Source organism: Rana temporaria, chromosome 11 (genome assembly GCF_905171775.1).
Source record: "Rana temporaria chromosome 11, aRanTem1.1, whole genome shotgun sequence".
NCBI classification, from domain to species: Eukaryota; Metazoa; Chordata; class Amphibia; order Anura; family Ranidae; genus Rana; species Rana temporaria.
Genome location: NC_053499.1, coordinates 149008725 through 149027200, shown reverse-complemented (window position 1 = coordinate 149027200; position 18476 = coordinate 149008725). Strand labels below are relative to the sequence as shown.

Sequence of the window (18476 nt, the reverse complement as noted above, 5' to 3'; positions counted from 1 at the left end):
CGCCTGAAAAAAAATCCCGGACCTTTTTTTCAGGCGGCTTTTGGCGTTCGGCATAGGAGATGTGAACCATCTCCATAGAGGGGGTGAAGGCCTCATTCACAATCGCGGCGTTTTGTCGCCGCAAATCGCGGTACAAAACGCCGCGATTTTGTACTCCGAGGTGTGAATGCAGCCTAAAACGGTAAGTACTGCTTTGATTTTAAAAAAACTACCCGATTCCCCTAGACAAAATGAGCATCAATCTAAGGTTAAAAATTAACTTTTCGGGTGAACCTCCACTTTAAGGGGTTTCTGTATCTAAAATGAAAAGTTTTGTTGTTCTTTAATTTCTAGTAGGGCACGGGGCAGACACTGCACAGCAATTATATATAACTGACATGTTGTAGTGAGCAAAGTCCAGTCTCACACACAGGGGCTAAAGATCATGTGATTCTCTCTTCCATAATGTTAATCAACTGTTTTATGTCTCCACAGCTCCCTCCTTTTAATGAAACCATTGCATACGGGCCTCAGTCTTCAAGTGATCAAGATGGTAAGTCTGATATCAGAAGTTTTTGGTCTTTTATTTGTTTGGGTGGTTGTAGACTGGAAGATGTTCCACTTTATAATTATGAGCCACTCTGTGTTGCTCTATTACATAAAATTCCAATAAAATACATTTTAGGTTTTTGGTTGTAACATGACAAAATGTGGAACATTTCATGGGGTATGAATACTTTTTCAAGCCACTGTATATGGCAGCAGAACGTTGGGGGGATGGTGAGGAAAGGGAATAAGGGGCTCAGTCATGGTTTTTAAAAATTAGGAAATGACACGACCTGCAGCAGATGGCTTTTATATACCGGCCTGTCCCACGGGCCCGTTCCTCTGATCTTAAACTATTGCTGCCAGAAGTATCCTCACATTTGCCACTTTCGGGGTGTTGGACACCTGCTTCCCCTGTTGGCACCCTGCGGTTCCATCCGCCGTCCTCTGTCACTGCTGTGTCCTGGCGTGAGATAAGGGCTGGCGTTTGACACCAGAGCACATTAGCAGGGAGCCTGGCACGCCTGTAAAGTGTCAGATATTTAGAGGACGTTACTCTGCAAAAGAACATGGAGCATTCAACTTTTTCCTTTTCATGTTTTTTTTTGTTTTGCTAAAGAAAGTCACTAAGGCTGCTTTCACATTGGGCAGCGGAGGTGCGGTGACGGTATAGCAGCGCTATTTTTAGCCCCGCTATACCGTCGTATTTACCGCGATATTCGGGCGCTAGCGGTGAGGTTTTAACCCCCGCTAGCGGCCGAAAACGGGTTTGCGGGCGGTATTACCGCGATTTCCCATTGATTTCAATGGGAAGGCGCTGTATAGGAGCGGTAAACGCCCCACTCCTATACCGCTCCAAAGATGCGGCTAGCAGGACTTTTGGAGCGGTCCTGCTACAGCACCGTTTCAGTGTGAAAGCCTTCGGGCTTTCACATTGAAGCCTGCAGGGCATGATTTTTTTCATGCGGTATAGCAGCGCTATTTTTAGCGCTGTACCGCATGAAAAACGCCTCAATGTGAAAGGGGTCTTAGTGACCCTTGAAATTTCTTGCGCTATCCCATCTTTGTACCTTTTGCGCAGCGGTTGCTCCCTTTCTTATGTGTCGGCTCTCTTGCAAATTTTTTGCAGCTGTGAAAAACCTATGTAGGCATTTTATAAGTTGATACGTTTATCTTCAGATACTGGGTGTTATTTCTTTAACCACTTAAGACTCGGGCCTTTAGGCAGCTAAAGGACCCGGACAGTTTTTGCGATTCGGCACTGCGTCGCTTTAACTGACAATTGCGCGGTCGTGCGACGTGGCTCCCAAACAAAATTGGCGTTCTTTTTTTTTTTTTTTTTTTTTTTTTTTTTACAAATGGAGCTTTCTTTTGGTGGTATTTGATCACCTCTGCGGTTTTTAGTTTTTGCGCTATAAACAAAAATAGAGCGACAATTTTGAAAAAAATGCTATATTTTTTACTTTTTGCTATAATAAATATCCCCCAAAAATATATAAAAAATAAAATAAAATTTCCCTCAGTTTAGGCCGATACGTATTCTTCTACCCATTTTTGGTAAAAAAAATCGCAATAAGCGTTTATCGGTTGGTTTGCGCCAAATTTATAGCGTTTAAAAAACAGGGGATAGTTTTATTGCATTTTTATTAATATTTTTTTATTTTACTACTAATGGCGGCGATCAGCGTTTTTTTTCTTTTCGTGACTGCGACATTATGGCGGACACTTCGGACAATTTTGACACATTTTTTGGACCGTTGTCATTGTCACAGCAAAAAATGCATTGTTTACTGTGAAAATGACAATTGCAGTTTGGGAGTTAACCACAAGGGTGTTTCTAACTGTAGGGGGGTGTGGCTGCAGGTGTGATGTCATTGATTGTGGTTCCCTATATAAGGGAACACACGATCGATGACGGCGCCACAGTGAAGAACGGCGAAGGTGTTTACATACAGCTCTCCCCGTTCTTCAGCTCCGGGGACCGATCGCGGGACTCCAGCGGCGATCGGGTCCCGCGGTCACTGAGCTTCGGACCGGGTCGCGGGTGCGCGCCCGCGGCTGGGCACTTAAAGAGGACGTACCAGTATCTGCTTGTGCCCAGCCGTGCCATTCTGCCGACGTATATGTGCAGGAGGCGGTCCTTAAGTGGCTAATGGATAACTGTTAGTTATCAGAGCATAGCAATCTTGTAGCCCAGGGGTCTTCAAACTTTTCAGTACAAAGACGACATTGTTTTATTTATTACAGAAGGCCTGAGCCGGCCACTCCTGCCCCTTCCACAGCTGGGCAATCCAGTGAGCAATGGGGGTGGGGGCAGAGCAGAGAGCAGTGACTGACGGTCACCAGCTCTCATCTCAGGGATATATAAAACATTTTGGCTAATTCTATCTTGCCAAGCATGCTGACTGTACTGCCTGTTGTACGATCTGACAAATCCTTGCTATTGTCTTGCAGGTGACGAATACCAGCGCATCGAATTCGGCGTCAGTGAAGTGATCGACCCGGACGCTGGCCTCATCAACAATTCCGACTACAGTATTTCCAGCACCTTGAACCCACAGGCCCCGGAGTTCATCCTCGTCTGCAGTCCAGCACAGAAGACCCCCGACGACATCCTCCAAGCCGACAACTACGATGGCATCGACGACCAGTACTCAGAATCTGCCCTCCCAGACGGAAGCGGCAATGCGGACAGCGACGGCACCTCTGGGTTGGGCCAGAGAGAGCGCAAGAAGAAGAAAAAAAGACCTCCTGGATACTACAATTACTTGGAAGGGGTCGCTGCTGACGACGACGGTGGCGCCCACTCAGAGACCCTAGTTAACGGGCACGACGGTGCGGGGGGATTTAACAGTATAGGCACCGACGATGCAGAGTCTGCAGATGACATACCAATGTCGTCGGCCTCTCCTAGGACTTGTTACAGCCCAGATCCTTCTGTGGACTATAATAGTGAGACCGCCAGTGACGAGGCTCCTTCTCTTCCTAGTGCACTAGACAATGATAGGACTGCTGGACAGCCTGAGACATGCAGTGTTACCCTCTCACAGCCACCCTGCACCCCCCCGGACACCGGGAGGGAGAGCCCAGTAAGGACAGCTGTGGAGCAGCCTCAGGCTGCCCCTGATACTACTGAAAACCTTGGAGTTACCAATGGACAGACACTTGAAACCACGGAGGATGTGCCCGCCTCTAACGGGGTGGACTGTCACCCAGAGGCCACCTCCGTCTCTGAGCCAGCCAAGCTGGAGGACACGTCGCTCCCTCAGCCTATCAGCCAGGCTTCAGCGCCCTCCTCCTCTGCAAACCCACCAGCGAAGTCTTGGGCTAGTCTTTTCCATAATTCTAAGCCCTCCACTTCTCCGCAGGTGGCCTACGTTGAGACTAAGTATTCCCCTCCCGCCACAACTCCTCAGGCTGCTGAGAAACAGGTTGAGGAGAAGGAGGGCCCTGTTCCCGTGTCAGAGGACTCTCTAGCCATAAAGATTGCAGGTATAATATGTGTGCTTGTTTTGGGGCAGAAGGAAGCGGTTTTGTGTTCACTTTAATTATGCACCTTCTACTAATACTTGCCAGTTCCTCTGATTCTTTACAGCCCCCCCCCCCGCCACTTGCTGTAGTTCTAGCCACTGGCCCCTATACCTTTTAACCCCTTTGCCCCGAAGGGTAAACCAGATCTAAATGCCTGAGCACAATTTTGCAACTTTGACATGTTAGTAATAAGGATGAGCTCCAGCGTGTTCGCATAGTACACATGCAGAGCCCGCCAGGAAGTCTGCATGGCGCTGTGCTAATCACAGCCAGGGAGACCTTTCCCGATGCTCGGCTGCAGAGATAGGAAAATGTCTCTCTGGCTGTGATTAGCGCCGTGCAGACTTCCTGGCGCGCTCTGCACGTGTACTATGCGAACACGCTGGAACTCATCCTTAGTAACGCCGTACATATCATCGCAAATACTTTGTGCATCCAGGTGGATTATACTGTGATTTTTTTTCAGGACAGATTGGGCTTTCATTTGGTGGTAAATGGTAATGTATATCTATTTTGATAGTTAAAAAAAAAAATATATATATATATATATGTGTGTGTGCAACAAGTGTCAGAAAAAAGCTTGGTCAGTGGTTAAACTGCCCTCATTTACAGATGGAAGTTCATTCCTCTGATCTCTAAAAGATACAAATGTGTCTTAATTCAGTGGTGATGTTGGGGTGGGTGGGACCCAGCAGCTATCAAACACCAGCCAATGATTGGTCTACTTAAGAAAGGGAGCAAGCCACATACATGTAGCTGCCCGCCCAGATTCCATCCCATTGGCTTGTGTTTGATAGCTACTGGGTCCCGCCCACCCCCGACATCAACACTGAACTCTGACAGCTCTCCTCTCTGCATGTCCGTTTCACACACTCAGGCAATGGAGTGTGGGGAGGAACACTTTTGGGTCGATGGGCTATGCCGATTTCCAAATATCGACCGATGTATCTGTCGACCTCTAAGATCTTGAGGGGGGGTTGAATCAAGATCACGATTATTAGCGATTGATCGTGCAGCTCTAATTTTATAAAGTTTGCTGGTTTACACTCAGATGGAGGCGCCCTCTGCTCTCTTCTCTGCACTGTTGCTAAACAACTGCAGTCTGGCGGAGTGTGTAAGGTTATTTAGGGGGGATTGCTAGGGGGGTATGTCCTTCAAGCTTTGCCAGTGTTCAGTCACCTGAAGGTACAAACCTATAACTCAAGGTCTACGAACACCAAAGTCTGTGTCTTGTACTATACTCCAGGATATGGTATTGCAGGTACAAAATGACCTGTGCAAGTAATGCTGTGTCCTTGTCACTGTGAAGGACTCCAAACCTTGCATGAAGATGCTCCCTCCTGCACCAGATTTAAACAACGATATTCTCTTTAGATTTATATATGCATGCAACATGTTTTAGACCTATTTACATGTAAAGGTCTCTCTTGTAAACATCCTAAAGCTCTGAGACTGTTGCTGGGTTCCCGCCATCTTGAATTTGCTATAGGCAGACTCGGAGCTGTCACACGGGTGACCCGTTGCACTGTTCCTCTTTGCTCCTCCCCTAGCATCTATATAAAGCAGGGATCCTCAAACTACGGCCCTCCAGCTGTTGTAGAACTACACATCCCATGAGGCATTGTAACATACTGACATTCACAGACATGACTAGGCATGATGGGAATTATAGTTCTTGAACAACTGGAGGGCCATAGTTTGAAGACCCCTAATATAAAGGTTAGGGAGGTGAAAAAAGGGGTAAAGGAGCTGGACCAGCATAGACAGTAATTGGACACACCCAGAAGAGAAGAACGCTATGGCATGCAAGGGGGTAAGACTGCAAAGAGAATTGACTCACTGAAGTAGTCAATCGGATTCAGGCACATTGTAAGCAAATGAAACTCATTCATGGAAAAGAAATACCCAAGCAACCATTTCATATACTTGATTTTTTTTGTGTGTGCAATTATTTAAAGCGGAGGTTCACCCAAAAAACAAGTATATAACATTACATTCAGTATACCTCAAACATGTACAGTATGCCCGTTTTGTTTTGTTTTTTCTTGTGGAGTGTACATACGGTTTTATCTGTATTTTCCTCCCGGCTTCCGGGTACACACTCCCGCGTGACTGGGCGTTCCTTTGCAATGCCGCAATGTCATCTGGGACTTCGCCCATATGATTGACGTGCCTGAGAACCCCGCACCCCCCCGGCGGATTGGGCGCGTCACGACTTTCCGAAAGTAGCCGAACCGCGAGTCGGCTCTATACGGTGCCTGCGCACCGACTAGGAGCCGACTCGCAGTTCGGCCACTTTCGGAAAGTCGTGACGCGCCTTATCCGCCGGTGGGAGTTTTTTCTCAGGCACGTCAATCATCTGGGCGAAGTCCCAGATGACATTGCGGTACTGCACAGGAACGCCCACTTGTTTTTTGGGGTGAACCTCCGCTTTAAGCCATCTGCAAATTTGGCAGCAATTTTGTATTTGACCACTAGATGGTGCTGGGTGCATGCTGCAATGGTTTGCTTAACTTTGTGTCGCTGAAAAAATGATCCAGCATGTTGTGTTTGACAGGTAAACACTAGTAATGCAAGTAAATGGGGGGTGCGCTGGAAGCAAAAGCTAAACGATTGGAGAGCTGTATTTTAATTGCAAATCCCTGCTAAATGCATGAGAGCTGCTGCTCTGCTGGGGGGAGCAAGAGTGCCGCACTTGTAAACGGTCCCTAGGTGTACTGCAATTTACGTATTTCTCTGTCCCCTCATATTTCTGACAGTCAGACAACTAGAATCATTATGTACCTTCTGATAATTTTAAGGGAAGCTTCCCTAACTACTTGTGGACAGTCCCATGTATATGTACTGCTCCGCTGTGTATGTGATCCAGCATTTCCAGGTATAGGATGTGCACACCCCCCACCGGATCTGTGCTGTCATTCGATACAGCACAACTTTGTCAGCAGGTCCTAGCCAATGATTCATGGCTATATATCGTACCTGGCCAATGCTTCTAGTAGCTGGAAATCACTGAAGCACATACCGCTGCACCATTGCGATCCACTAGTTTTTAGGTCTTTGCTACTGACACAGGAAGGGTACATGAAAGGTTTATAAACTTGAACCCTTTGAGGGTCATAATATACAGCAGCCATGCTCAACCAGGGTTCCTCTAGAGCAGTGGTCATCACCCCTGTCCTCAGGGCCCACTAGCAGGCCAGGTTTGCAAGATAACTGAAATACATCACAGGTGATATCATTTGCTTCTCAGTGATTGCAGTATTCTAGTCTGCATCTCCCCAAGGTAATACATAAAATCTGGCCTGTTAGTGGGCCCTGAGGACAGGGTTGATGATCACTGCTCTATAGGTTGCTGGGGTTTCCTTGAGCTGAAAGCAATTTCTACCTCCTTGAATAACACTAATGATTTTTTGGGGTATCTGTAAGAAGGGTATTTTTTCCCTCGGACTACAAGTGTTAAGCCTCGTACACACGATCGGATTTTTCGCAGACAGACTTTTGTGCACATGATTGGAAAATCTGACAACAGTCCATTGTCCACGGAAAATTTTAAAGCCTGCCATCCAAAATTTGTCCGTGGAAAATATAACAATTGTCCGATTGATCGTACAAACGTTCGGATTTTCCACCAACAGGCTATCAACACACAATTCCCATTGGAAAATCTGATTGTGTGTACGAGGCTTAAAGCGGGGGTTCACCCTAAAAACTATTTTCTAACATTACATTGACACTACTCTCGACAATGACTGTATGCCTCTTTTTCTTTTTTTTTTTGCTGTACATACCTAGTACAGCTATTTTCCTCCCTGGCTTCCGGGTAGTGAATCCCGCGGGAGTGGGCGTTCCTATCCAGCAGGTGATTGACTCGATGACAAAAACTACCTCCCCCTCCCACCGTCGCATAAGGAGCGTCACGAGTTGCCGAACGGCGAGTCAGCGCTATACGGCGCCTGCGCACCGCCGTTCGGCTTCTTTCGGCAACTCGTGACGCTCCTTATGCGACGGGAGGAGGTAGTTTTTGTCAAGTGAATCCCACTCCCGCGGGATTCGCGGAAGCTAGGGAAGAAAATGGCTGTACGAAGGTATGTACAGCAAAAAAACAAAACGTCGAGAGTCATGTCAATGTAATGTTGGAAAATAGTTTTTAGGGTGAACCCCGCTTTAAGGAGCATTCTTCCCCCTGGACCACGGCACCAATGTTCAATGAGGTCTATACACAGCAGGTATAAGCAGGATGAGTCCCGAAGGATATTTTCAAGGGTTTCTCTTGTTAAAAATGGTTGTGAAAAGCTGATGTACATTTTGTGGCACTTTGTTGGTATTAAAAATCTTCTGTATATGATACTACAATGTACATGACCTCATCGGGCACAGAAATGTTGCATGTAACATCTGAGGGCCATCTCTGATTATAATTCAGTCTGCCTTTTTATAGTGGAGCCTGTGAGATACGTGTACTGCCACCAATACAATGCAGGCTCTGCCTGTCCTCGCTATGGGGAATGCCTTCTTCCAGAGCAGTGGTCTCCAATCTGTGGATCATGAGCCTGATGCCAGTCTGGTGTGGAAGTGGCCCTGACAAGTGGTGTGGTCCTGACCTCAACCCTACTGAACACCTTTGAGATTAAGTGGAACACCTATTGTGAGCCAGGTGGTCTTATCTGACCTCACAAATGGGCACAAATTTCCAAAGACCCCAATATCTGGTGAAAAGTCTTCCCAGAAGAGTGAAGGATGTTTATAGCAACAAAGAGGGCAACCCCATATTGATTGGCCATTGGCGGCTGGGGACAGCCCCATATTGATGGTCATTGTGGGCAGGGGACAGCCCCATATTGATGGTCATTGTGGGCTGGGGACAACCCCATATTGATGGCCATTGTGGGCTGGGGACAACTCCATATTGATGGCCATTGTGGGCTGGGGACAACCCCATATTGGGGGCTGGGGACAACCCCATATTGATGGCCACTGGGTCTGGGGACAACCCCATATTGATGGCCATTGTGGGCTGGGGACAACTCCATATTGATGGCCATTGTGGGCTGGGGACAACCCCATATTGATGGTCATTGTGGGCTGGGGACAACCCCATATTGATGGTCATTGTGGGCTGGGGACAACCCCATATTGATGGCAATTGTGGGCTGGGGACAATGCCATATTGATGGCCATCGGGGGCTGGGGACAACGCCATATTGATGGCCATCGGGGGCTGGGGACAACGCCATATTGATGGCCATCGGGGGCTGGGAACAACGCCATATTGATGGCCATCGGGGGCTGGGGACAACGCCATATTGATGGCCATCGGGGGCTGGGGACAACGCCATATTGATGGCCATCGGGGGCTGGGGACAACCCCATATTGATGGCCATCGGGGGCTGGGGACAACCCCATATTGATGGCCATTGTGGGCTGGGGACAACCCCATATTGATGGCCATTGTGGGCTGGGGACAACCCCATATTGATGGCCATTGTGGGCTGGGGACAACCCCATATTGATGGCCATCGGGGGCTGGGGACAACCCCATATTGATGGCCATTGGGGGCTGGGGACAACCCCATATTGATGGCCATTGGGGGCTGGGGACAGCTCCATATTGATGGCATGATTTTGCATTAGGATGTCCATTAAGCTCATATAGGTGATCAGGTTTTCATTAATTGTGTTTTTTTTAATTCCTTAGTGTTGACATTTTGGTTTTATTTGCAGAGGTGTTGGAGAATGTGAAGCTTGTCCACAAACCGGTATCATTACAGCCCAGAGGACTCGTCAACAAAGGCAACTGGTGTTATATTAATGCTGTATCCTTATTATTAAATGCCAACCTGGCGTTGGCTTGCATCATCACACCCAATCCGAGTACATGGTTGAATGATTGTGTATATGTGGTTGTTACTGTGCATGAGTTTTATTCCTTAACACCCCTTCCTTAGACCCTGCAGGCTCTGGTGGCTTGTCCCCCGATGTATCATCTTATGAAGTGCATTCCAATGTACACCAAACTCGACAGGCCGTGTACATCAACGCCAATGATTGACAGCTTGTAAGTATACAACATGCCAAATGTATGTTATAGCCTACTTGAATTCTCAGCACATGGTCTGGATTTTAGTGGAGGATGTCAAACTGTCTCTTAAAGTGGATGTAAACCCGATTTCATGACATTTGAGCTGGGCACATATATCTGCAGTATTTCGTTATCTCTCTTTAACCACTTCCCGACCGCCGCATGTATATGTACATCCACAGAATGGCACGGACAGGCACATGGGCGTACAGGTACGTCCTTGCCTTCTAGCGGGTGGGGGGTCTGATCGGCCCCAATGCCCCCATCCCCGCTACATGCGGCGGTCGGATTCCCGCGGGGAGCGATCCAGGACGACGGCGCGGCTATTCGTTTATAGTCGCGATCGCTCCCCGGCGCTGAAGAACGGGGAGAGCGGTATGTAAACACGGCTTCCCCGTTCTTCACTGTGGCGGCTGCATTGATCGAGTGATCCCTTTTATAGGGAGACTCGATCGATGACGTCAGACCTACAGCCACACGCACTAGGTGAACCCTAACTCCTTCAGCGCCCCTTGTGGTTAACTCCCAAACTGTAACTGTAATTTTCACAATAAACAATGCAATTTAAATGCATTTTTTGCTGTGAAAATGACAATGGTCCCAAAAATGTGTCAAAATTGTCCGAAGTGTCCGCCATAATGTCGCAGTCACGAAAAAAATCGCTGATCGCCGCCAATAGTAGTAAAAAAAAAAAAATGCAATAAAACTATCCCCTATTTTGTAAACACTATAAATTTTGCGCAAACCAACCGATAAACGCTTATTGCGATTTTTTATTTTATTTATTTTTTTACCAAAAATAGGTAGAAGAATACGTATCGGCCTAAACTGAGGAAACATTTTTTTTTTAATGTTTTTGGGGGATATTTATTACAGCAAAAAGTAAAAAAAAATTGAATTTTTTTCAAAATTGTCGCTCTATTTTTGTTTATAGCGCAAAAAATAAAAACCGCAGAGGTGATCAAATACCACCAAAATAAAGCTCTATTTGTGGGGGGAAAAAAGGACGCCAATTTTGTTTGGGAGCCACGTCGCACGAGCGCGCAATTGTCTGTTAAAGCGACGCAGTGCCGAATTGTAAAAACGCCTTTGGGCATTTAGCAGCATATTGGTCCGGGGCTTAAGTGGTTAATGAGCCAAGTCCCGTAGCTCTCTTCTGAACAGTTCCTCTGTTATCAGCCTGATGACTCCTGACAAATTCTCAAAGTTTTTATATAAAAGCAGCCTGAATCTTTCCGTCTGGGGAGGTTGCTAAAATAGATTTGCAGGGAGCTGGCCCTGTTACAAAACGCCTCTGAGAGTCTCTGCCTATGATAGGAGGGGGTGTGTGCCCGCCTTTCCTCCAATCAGCAATGTTGGTTACCTTGGCTGTATGCCCAGACAGCACACTCTGTGTTAACCAGGAAGAGAAAATCTCCTGACACGATTTGAACTTTCTAAACGGTATATAAATGTGAAGACAGCAGATATAAATGTAAAACTTATGTAGTCAGAATTTGTTTCATTCCTGTGTATCATCTGAGGCTGTTCACTTCACTGGGTGTATGGAGTGTTTACATCCACTTTAATGAATAAGTGGGCCACAGCACCAGGTGAAGCTTACCACCCCTAGGCTGCAGGCATCGGAGAAGGAATGCTGCTCTCTGTGAAAGCCACAGTCTCTCAATGTTAGTCTGACCCCTCCAGCTGAGTGACAGCTTGACCTGTGACATTGTCAGATCTTCAGGTGAAGGGATAGGCTGCTTTCTCGGTGATGTCACCAGTCTAATGAATGGATAGGCTGCATTATCAGTGATGTCACCAGTCTCTAGTGAGTGGATAGGCTGTATTCTCAGTAATGTCACCGGTCTCTAGTGAGTGGATAGGCTGTGTTGTCACCGGTCTCTAGTGAATGGATAGGCTGCATTCTCAGTAATGTCGCCGGTCTCTGAGTGGATAGGCTGCATTCTCAGTGATGTCACCAGTCTCTAGTGAGTGGATAGGCTGCATTCTCAGTGATGTCACCGATCTCTAGTGAGTGGATAGGCTGTGTTGTCACCAGTCTCTAGTGAGTGGATAGGCTGTGTTGTCACCGGTCTCTAGTGAATGGATAGGCTGCATTCTCAGTAATGTCGCCGGTCTCTAGTGAGTGGATAGGCTGTGTTGTCACCAGTCTCTAGTGAGTGGATAGGCTGTATTCTCCGTAATGTCGCCTATCCCTAGTGATTCTAGGCTACATTTCCGGTGATGTCACCCGTCTGTAGTGATTTGGATAGGCTGCATTCCCCATGATGTCGCTGGCCTGTAGTGAAGCACTTCACAGTAAAATGTGTTCTTTTCTTGTTGCACATACATAACTTCTATTTCACCGCAATGGGGAAAAGCTGGAGGGGAGGAGCGCGTTTTGTCTAATACAGATCCTTATTGTTTCTTTCAGTGTGAGACTGATGAATGAATTCACGAACATGCCAGTTCTTCCTAAGGCTAAGCAAGGTATGTTCATTTGTCATAATTAACACGACACCTCCTCTGTTATTGGGCCTTGTGCACTGTAGTAAAATGAACTCGCCAAGGCTCCGTTCACACCTGAGCGTATCGATTTTTATTGGCGCTTTTTTTTTTTGTATCGAGTGCCACCTCAGCCAGCCGGTCTCTATGGGGGCACCCAAGCCAAGTCAGATTGTGTATCCATTCAGACACGGAGCCCTGGCCCTGCCCCCTCTTGCCCCTGATCTGCTGGCTGACTTTGACAAAAGCAAATAGCGCTGCTGCTGTGTCTCAGCCAATCAGCAAGAGTGTCATGCACGGCTTAGACACTCATGGACATTGCTGGAGAGATTGGGCTCAGGTAAGTATTGGGGGGGGGGGGCATTAAGATAAAAAACCTTCTGTCTTTACGACTCCTTAAGAGCCCTTTCACACTGGGGCGTTTTTCAGGCGCTTTGGTGTTAAAAAAGCTCCCTCAATGGGAAGGGGGGTTTTAGGAGCAGCGCATTCAACGCTCCTAAAGCACTGCAAAGAAGCTGCTTGCAGGGTTTTTTTTTTTTTTTTGACGCCCTGCCAGCGCAGCACCTCAGTGTGAAAGCACTCAGGCTTTTACAGTGGGATTGCAGATGCAGCTTCTTTCAGGCGCTTTACCAGTGCTTTTTTTTAACGCTAAAGCACCTCAAAAACGCCCCAGTGTGAAAGGGGTCTTGGTGTCTGACGCATATTCCTTTTAGTTGTAACTCCCTTCCTGTCATTGAAGGGTTATCCTGTACAGTCCCAAACCTTTTCTATGAATATGGCTACCAATCCGTCAGATCAGTTATATCTCTTCTCTTGTTGGCAGTTCCCGGTGATAAAGTCATGCGAGACATCCGCCCGGGGGCACCTTTTGAACCCACATACATCTACCGCTTGCTGACCGTTTCGAAGTCTACTCTCTCCGAGAAGGTAATGGCTGACCATCGATTTTAAATCCTTATATCGGACCAAAGAAACCTCATTAATGACCATGTTTGTAACAAATGGCGTGTTTTTGCTTTCAGGGACGCCAGGAGGACGCAGAGGAGTATCTCGGCTTTGTTTTGAATGGATTGCATGAAGAGATGTTGTCACTAAAGAAACTGCTCTACCCACAAAATGACAGTACGGCTCTTTATATGTTTTATTATTCAGTGTCTCTTCTGGTTACGCCACACTTGGTTCTGGCTTGTTGCAATATTTCTATCTTTTTGCAATTCCAACAACAACCCTTTCTAGTATTGAATAGACTGAATACGGCATCATCCCCATTTAGCGCCAAGCTTTTGCCCTGTTATATCAGGTGTATACCGGTTTCCTTTGACTGAAATATTGGGCAATTATTGGAGCATTGTATTTTATTTCACTTCCTGTTTCTGTGACCGCAGTCATGCAAGAGATCAGAAAAAAACTATACCGTACATACTCAAGTATAAGCCGAGTTTTTCAGCACATTTGTTTTGTGCTGAAAATGCCCCCTTTGGCTTATACACGAGTCACTTTTTTTGCGCCTGATCTCCCGGACTTTGGGGACCCGGTGCTGGCCGTAGGTCCCCTGTACCTCAACTTGGCACACATGCAGCCCCACTCTTCCTCTACAAGTCTGCAAAGTTTGTTGTCCAGAGAACCTACGGCCGGGGAGCACCGTTTTTTTTTTTTTTTTTTTTTTTTTTATAAAACCTGGGCACCCCTTTCATAGACTCCCATGTTAAACGATAATTTCTCCGGTGAATTTGGGGACCCGGAACTTGGCACACATATAGCCCCAATTTCTCCTCTTTAAAGCATGGGTTCACCCAAAAAAAAAAAATTTTTAACATTACATTTAGCATACTAAGCATAGTAAGGGCATTTACTTTTGGCAGGTCCTTTTTTTTTTTTTTTTTTTTCCCTTACAGGGCTTCCGGGTTCCGATGACTGCAGGACTGGGTGTTCCTATGCTTCGGTTCGATGAGTGACGGCTTGTGAAACAGGTCCCCTGTCGCACAACGCGCGTCACCAGATTTTCGGAAATAGCCGAGCTGCGAGTCGGCACTATACGGCGCCTGCGCCCGCCGTGTAGAGCTGACTGCGCAGGCGCCGTATAGTGCCGACTCGCAGCTCGGCTATTTCCGGAAATCTGGTGACGCGCGTTGTGCGACAAGGGACCTGTTTCACAAGCCGTCAATCATCGAACCGAAGGCTAGGAACGCCCAGTCCCGGAGTCATCAGAACGCGGAAGCCCTGGACCAAATCAGAATATAAAGGTATGTATGGAGAAAAACAAAAAAAGACCTACCGAAAGTAAATGCCCTTACTATGCTTGGTCTAATGTTAAAATTTATTTTATTTTTTTTCCAAAGCTGGGCACCCCTTCCATAGACTCCCATGTTAAACGTCAGTCTAGTCATGGACACAGTGAGGCATGCAGATGGACACCCTAGGCTTATACTCGAGTCAATACGTTTTCCCATTTTTTATTTTTTTTTGTGGTAAAATTGGGTGCCTGGGCTTATATTCGGGTCGGTTTTTACTCAAGTATATATAGTATATATAAAAAAAAACATGCATGTGTTTTAAACCTACCCAACTTAAAAGTGACATTAACATGTTGAAGCATATATGACATTTTAGTGATTGGTTTTAGATTTATTTACTTGAGTGCCAGTTCACACCAGCGAAATGAGGCGGGGCTCTGACTTGCTGCAGCTTCTATTGCACATGGTGAGAAGCTCACAGTGTGCCGTGAAATTGGAGTAAGCCATTTCAGTCCAGGAGAGGAGTCGGTACAACTGTGCAAGACCGAAGGGAAGGGTTGACGTCCACTTGGAAAAAAAAAAAAATATCTTGGCTGCAGTTGTGGTTTGATATCTTGGAAGATCGGTTTATTCTGTGATTTATATGCGATTTCTTTTTCTTTCTTTCCTATAAAAGAAATATCCGTATCAAATGGTCCTGAGTCACAGCCATTGCAGGAGGAGGAGGTGGTGAATCACGGAGACCAAGGAGAAGGCAGCGATGAGGAGTGGGAGCAGGTGGGACCACGTAACAAGAGTTCAGTGACCAGACAAGCTGACTTTGTCCAGACTCCCATTACGGATGTCTTTGGAGGACACATGAGGTGAGTGTAATGCTCCGGCCCTAGAAGTTCCCAGCTTTGGGTGGAGGCCAGGGGGTTAAATTACTTTCTGGCTCAGTAGTGGGCAGCTGCTTACTTTACTTTTGGGACCTCAGGTGTGGCCCTTTCCTTCCCTAAGAAGCTTATTTGATGTGTTTTCATGTTATCACAAAAGCAAAGTGTATTGTTTAATATTTTGATGAACTTGCTGGTTAATGTAGAAGTCCTTCAGTGCCCGGCATTTACACTGGCACCATGTACCTTTTTTTTATGTCACTCTGCCCATTTAGTGCAAAATGTATTCGTATTTCCCCTTCGGCCTCCCTAGTAAGTTATATTCTCCCAGCCATGCTGCTTCCATACCGCAAGAGTTCATTCAGGCTCTACGTCAGTGTCCAATGGCAGCACTGCCCCCTCCCCAGGTAATTAAAGCGGTGGTTCACCCTAAAAACGACTTTCCCCTATTACACTGCCCCCCCCGCATTACAATACGATTATGCCTTTAATTTTTTTTTTGCTGCTGTACATACCTGGGTACAGCTATTCACCCATGTCCTCCGGGTTGCGAGTCCCGCGGGAGTGGGCGTTCCTAACATGGCGGTGATTGACGTTTTGACTAAAAAACGAGCTCCCCCCGTCGCGTAAGCTGCGTCACGACTGGCGAAAGGAGCCGAACGGCGATGCGCAGTATAGCGCCGACTCGCCGTTCGGCTCCTTCCGCCAATCGTGACGCTGCTTACGCGACGGGGGGAGCTCGTTTTTTAGTCAAAACGTCAATCACCACCGTCAGGAACGCCCACTCCCGCGGGACTCGCAACCCGGAGGACATGGGTGAATAGCTGTACCCAGGTATGTACAGCAGCAAAAAAAAAATTAAAGGCATAATCGTATTGTAATACGATTATGTAATGGGGGGGCAGTGTAATAGGGGAAAGTCGTTTTTAGGGTGAACCACCGCTTTAAGGACTGTGACATAAGTGAGGTCCCATGGTAACGCTTTCCTGGAAGCCCCACTCCATTACTGTAAGGCTACTTTCACACTGAGGCATTTTTCAGGCACTAAAGGGCTAAATAATAGTGTCTGTAAAGCGCCTAAATAAACGCCTCTCCAGCGTGACAGCCAGAGCGCTTCCACAATGGAGCGGTGTGCTTGTAGGACGGGTAAAAAAAGTCCTGCAAGCAGCATCTTTGGGGCGTTACACCGTCCTGAAAAACGCCCCCGCCATTAAAATCAATGGCCAGCGCTGCCAAAGCGCCTCGGCAGTGGCGTTTTGCGGACGCTTCTAACTCTTTTCCGGCTGCTAACGGGTTAAAAGTGCCCCACTAGCGACGGTAGTGGGACAGGTCCATGTTTAGCATGGTGTAGCATCTTTTTCCAATATTTTCATTTTGGTGAAAAGGTCTGGACTGCAGGCAGGCCAGTTAAAGTGGTTGTAAACTCTTACAACACTTTTTGCTACAGGTAAGCCTATAATGAGGCTTACCTGTAGCTACCCTGAATATCTCCTAAATCTGAACGGTTTAGGAGATATCCCCTGTATTTGCATGTGCCGCACTGAAGCAATGGCACGTACTTCAACGCTGTATCCTGGCCTAGGCCTACAAGGCCTAGGGCAGCACTTTGCAGGGGGGCAGCATTGAAAGAGCCCGCGCTGGCTTGCGCTAGACTGTGTAATGCAAGCTGCTTCTAATTTTGACTGTCCTATCATCCTGGACCACAAATGGTTATATCTTCTTAGTCCTTTGCATAAAATGATCAAAAATTTGTGCTTGAAGTAGAACTATAGGCACCACTTTTTTTTTTCATTTTGTATAGAGTAGGGGAGGGTTAGAGGTCCTGTCAGTTTATTTTCTACCATCCCTGTCCCATTGCAGAGATTTCCATTCACTTCCTGCCCCATAGCCAAACAGGAAGTGAGAGAAAATCTATGCAAATTAAGGGAATCCAATGCGCCCCCCAGGCCCTAAGAACTAGTGTCCCCACTTGAAATTTCAGGGCGGGCATTAAACAGAAAGGGTGTGTCCTTGACAGGAAGGGGTGGGCCATATTTAAATTAAGTGTGTCCTTGACAGGAAGGGGTGGGCCATATTTAAATTAAGTGTGTCCTTGACAGGAAGGGGTGGGCCATATTTAAATTGGGGGCTGTACGAGTTTAGTCAGACCTAGGGCAGCACAAAACCTAAATACACTGACGTACGTGCTGTTGTTTTTAGTGACTGTGCTGTTACTGGCGCCTCCCGCGCGCATGTGCGAGAGTGACGTCGTTGCGGCTCCAGCCAATTACAGCCCCGAAACCCCAATGCTCAGAATTCGTCCCGGAGTTACGTGACGATGGCCGGTGCCATGTCGGCAGTGGGGGCTTCGATCCCAGGCTTGTATTGCATAATGAGCTAGTGTGCTACGCATACTAGGTCATTATGCCTTTTTGTCTTGCAGGTGTGTTGTTTTTTTTTTTCGAAAGTGGGTTTCCAACCACTTTAAGCACTTGGACTCTTCTACTATGAAGCCATGCTCTAGCCCTGCAGTTTAGCATTCTGCTGAAATATGCGCGCCCATCCCTGATAAAGAGGTCGTCTGGATGGGAGCATATGCTACTCTAAAACCTGTATAATATCGTTCAGCATTGATGGCGCCTTTCCAGATATGTAAACTGCCCATTTCATACGCACTGATGTACCGCCATACGATCGAAAATATGCAGGCTTTTGAACAGAGCGCCGTAATTGGACTCTGGTCCCCTGTGTAGAAGTCTCGGCAC

General features: G+C 47.0%; 1 protein-coding gene across 2 annotated transcripts in view; it reads left to right on the top strand.

Annotated features, from left to right (window-relative positions):
• The window catches only part of USP10 (ubiquitin specific peptidase 10), a 66905-nt gene that overhangs the window by 21232 nt on the left and 27197 nt on the right, over positions 1–18476 (top strand). For both annotated transcript variants that reach the window (XM_040329424.1, XM_040329425.1), the window contains exons 3-10: positions 475–532; positions 2980–4017; positions 9779–9870; positions 10003–10112; positions 12553–12608; positions 13447–13550; positions 13646–13745; positions 15534–15720. In XM_040329424.1, the coding sequence (XP_040185358.1) occupies positions 475–532; positions 2980–4017; positions 9779–9870; positions 10003–10112; positions 12553–12608; positions 13447–13550; positions 13646–13745; positions 15534–15720 (1745 nt within the window). The remainder of the gene's footprint in view (positions 1–474; positions 533–2979; positions 4018–9778; positions 9871–10002; positions 10113–12552; positions 12609–13446; positions 13551–13645; positions 13746–15533; positions 15721–18476) is intronic.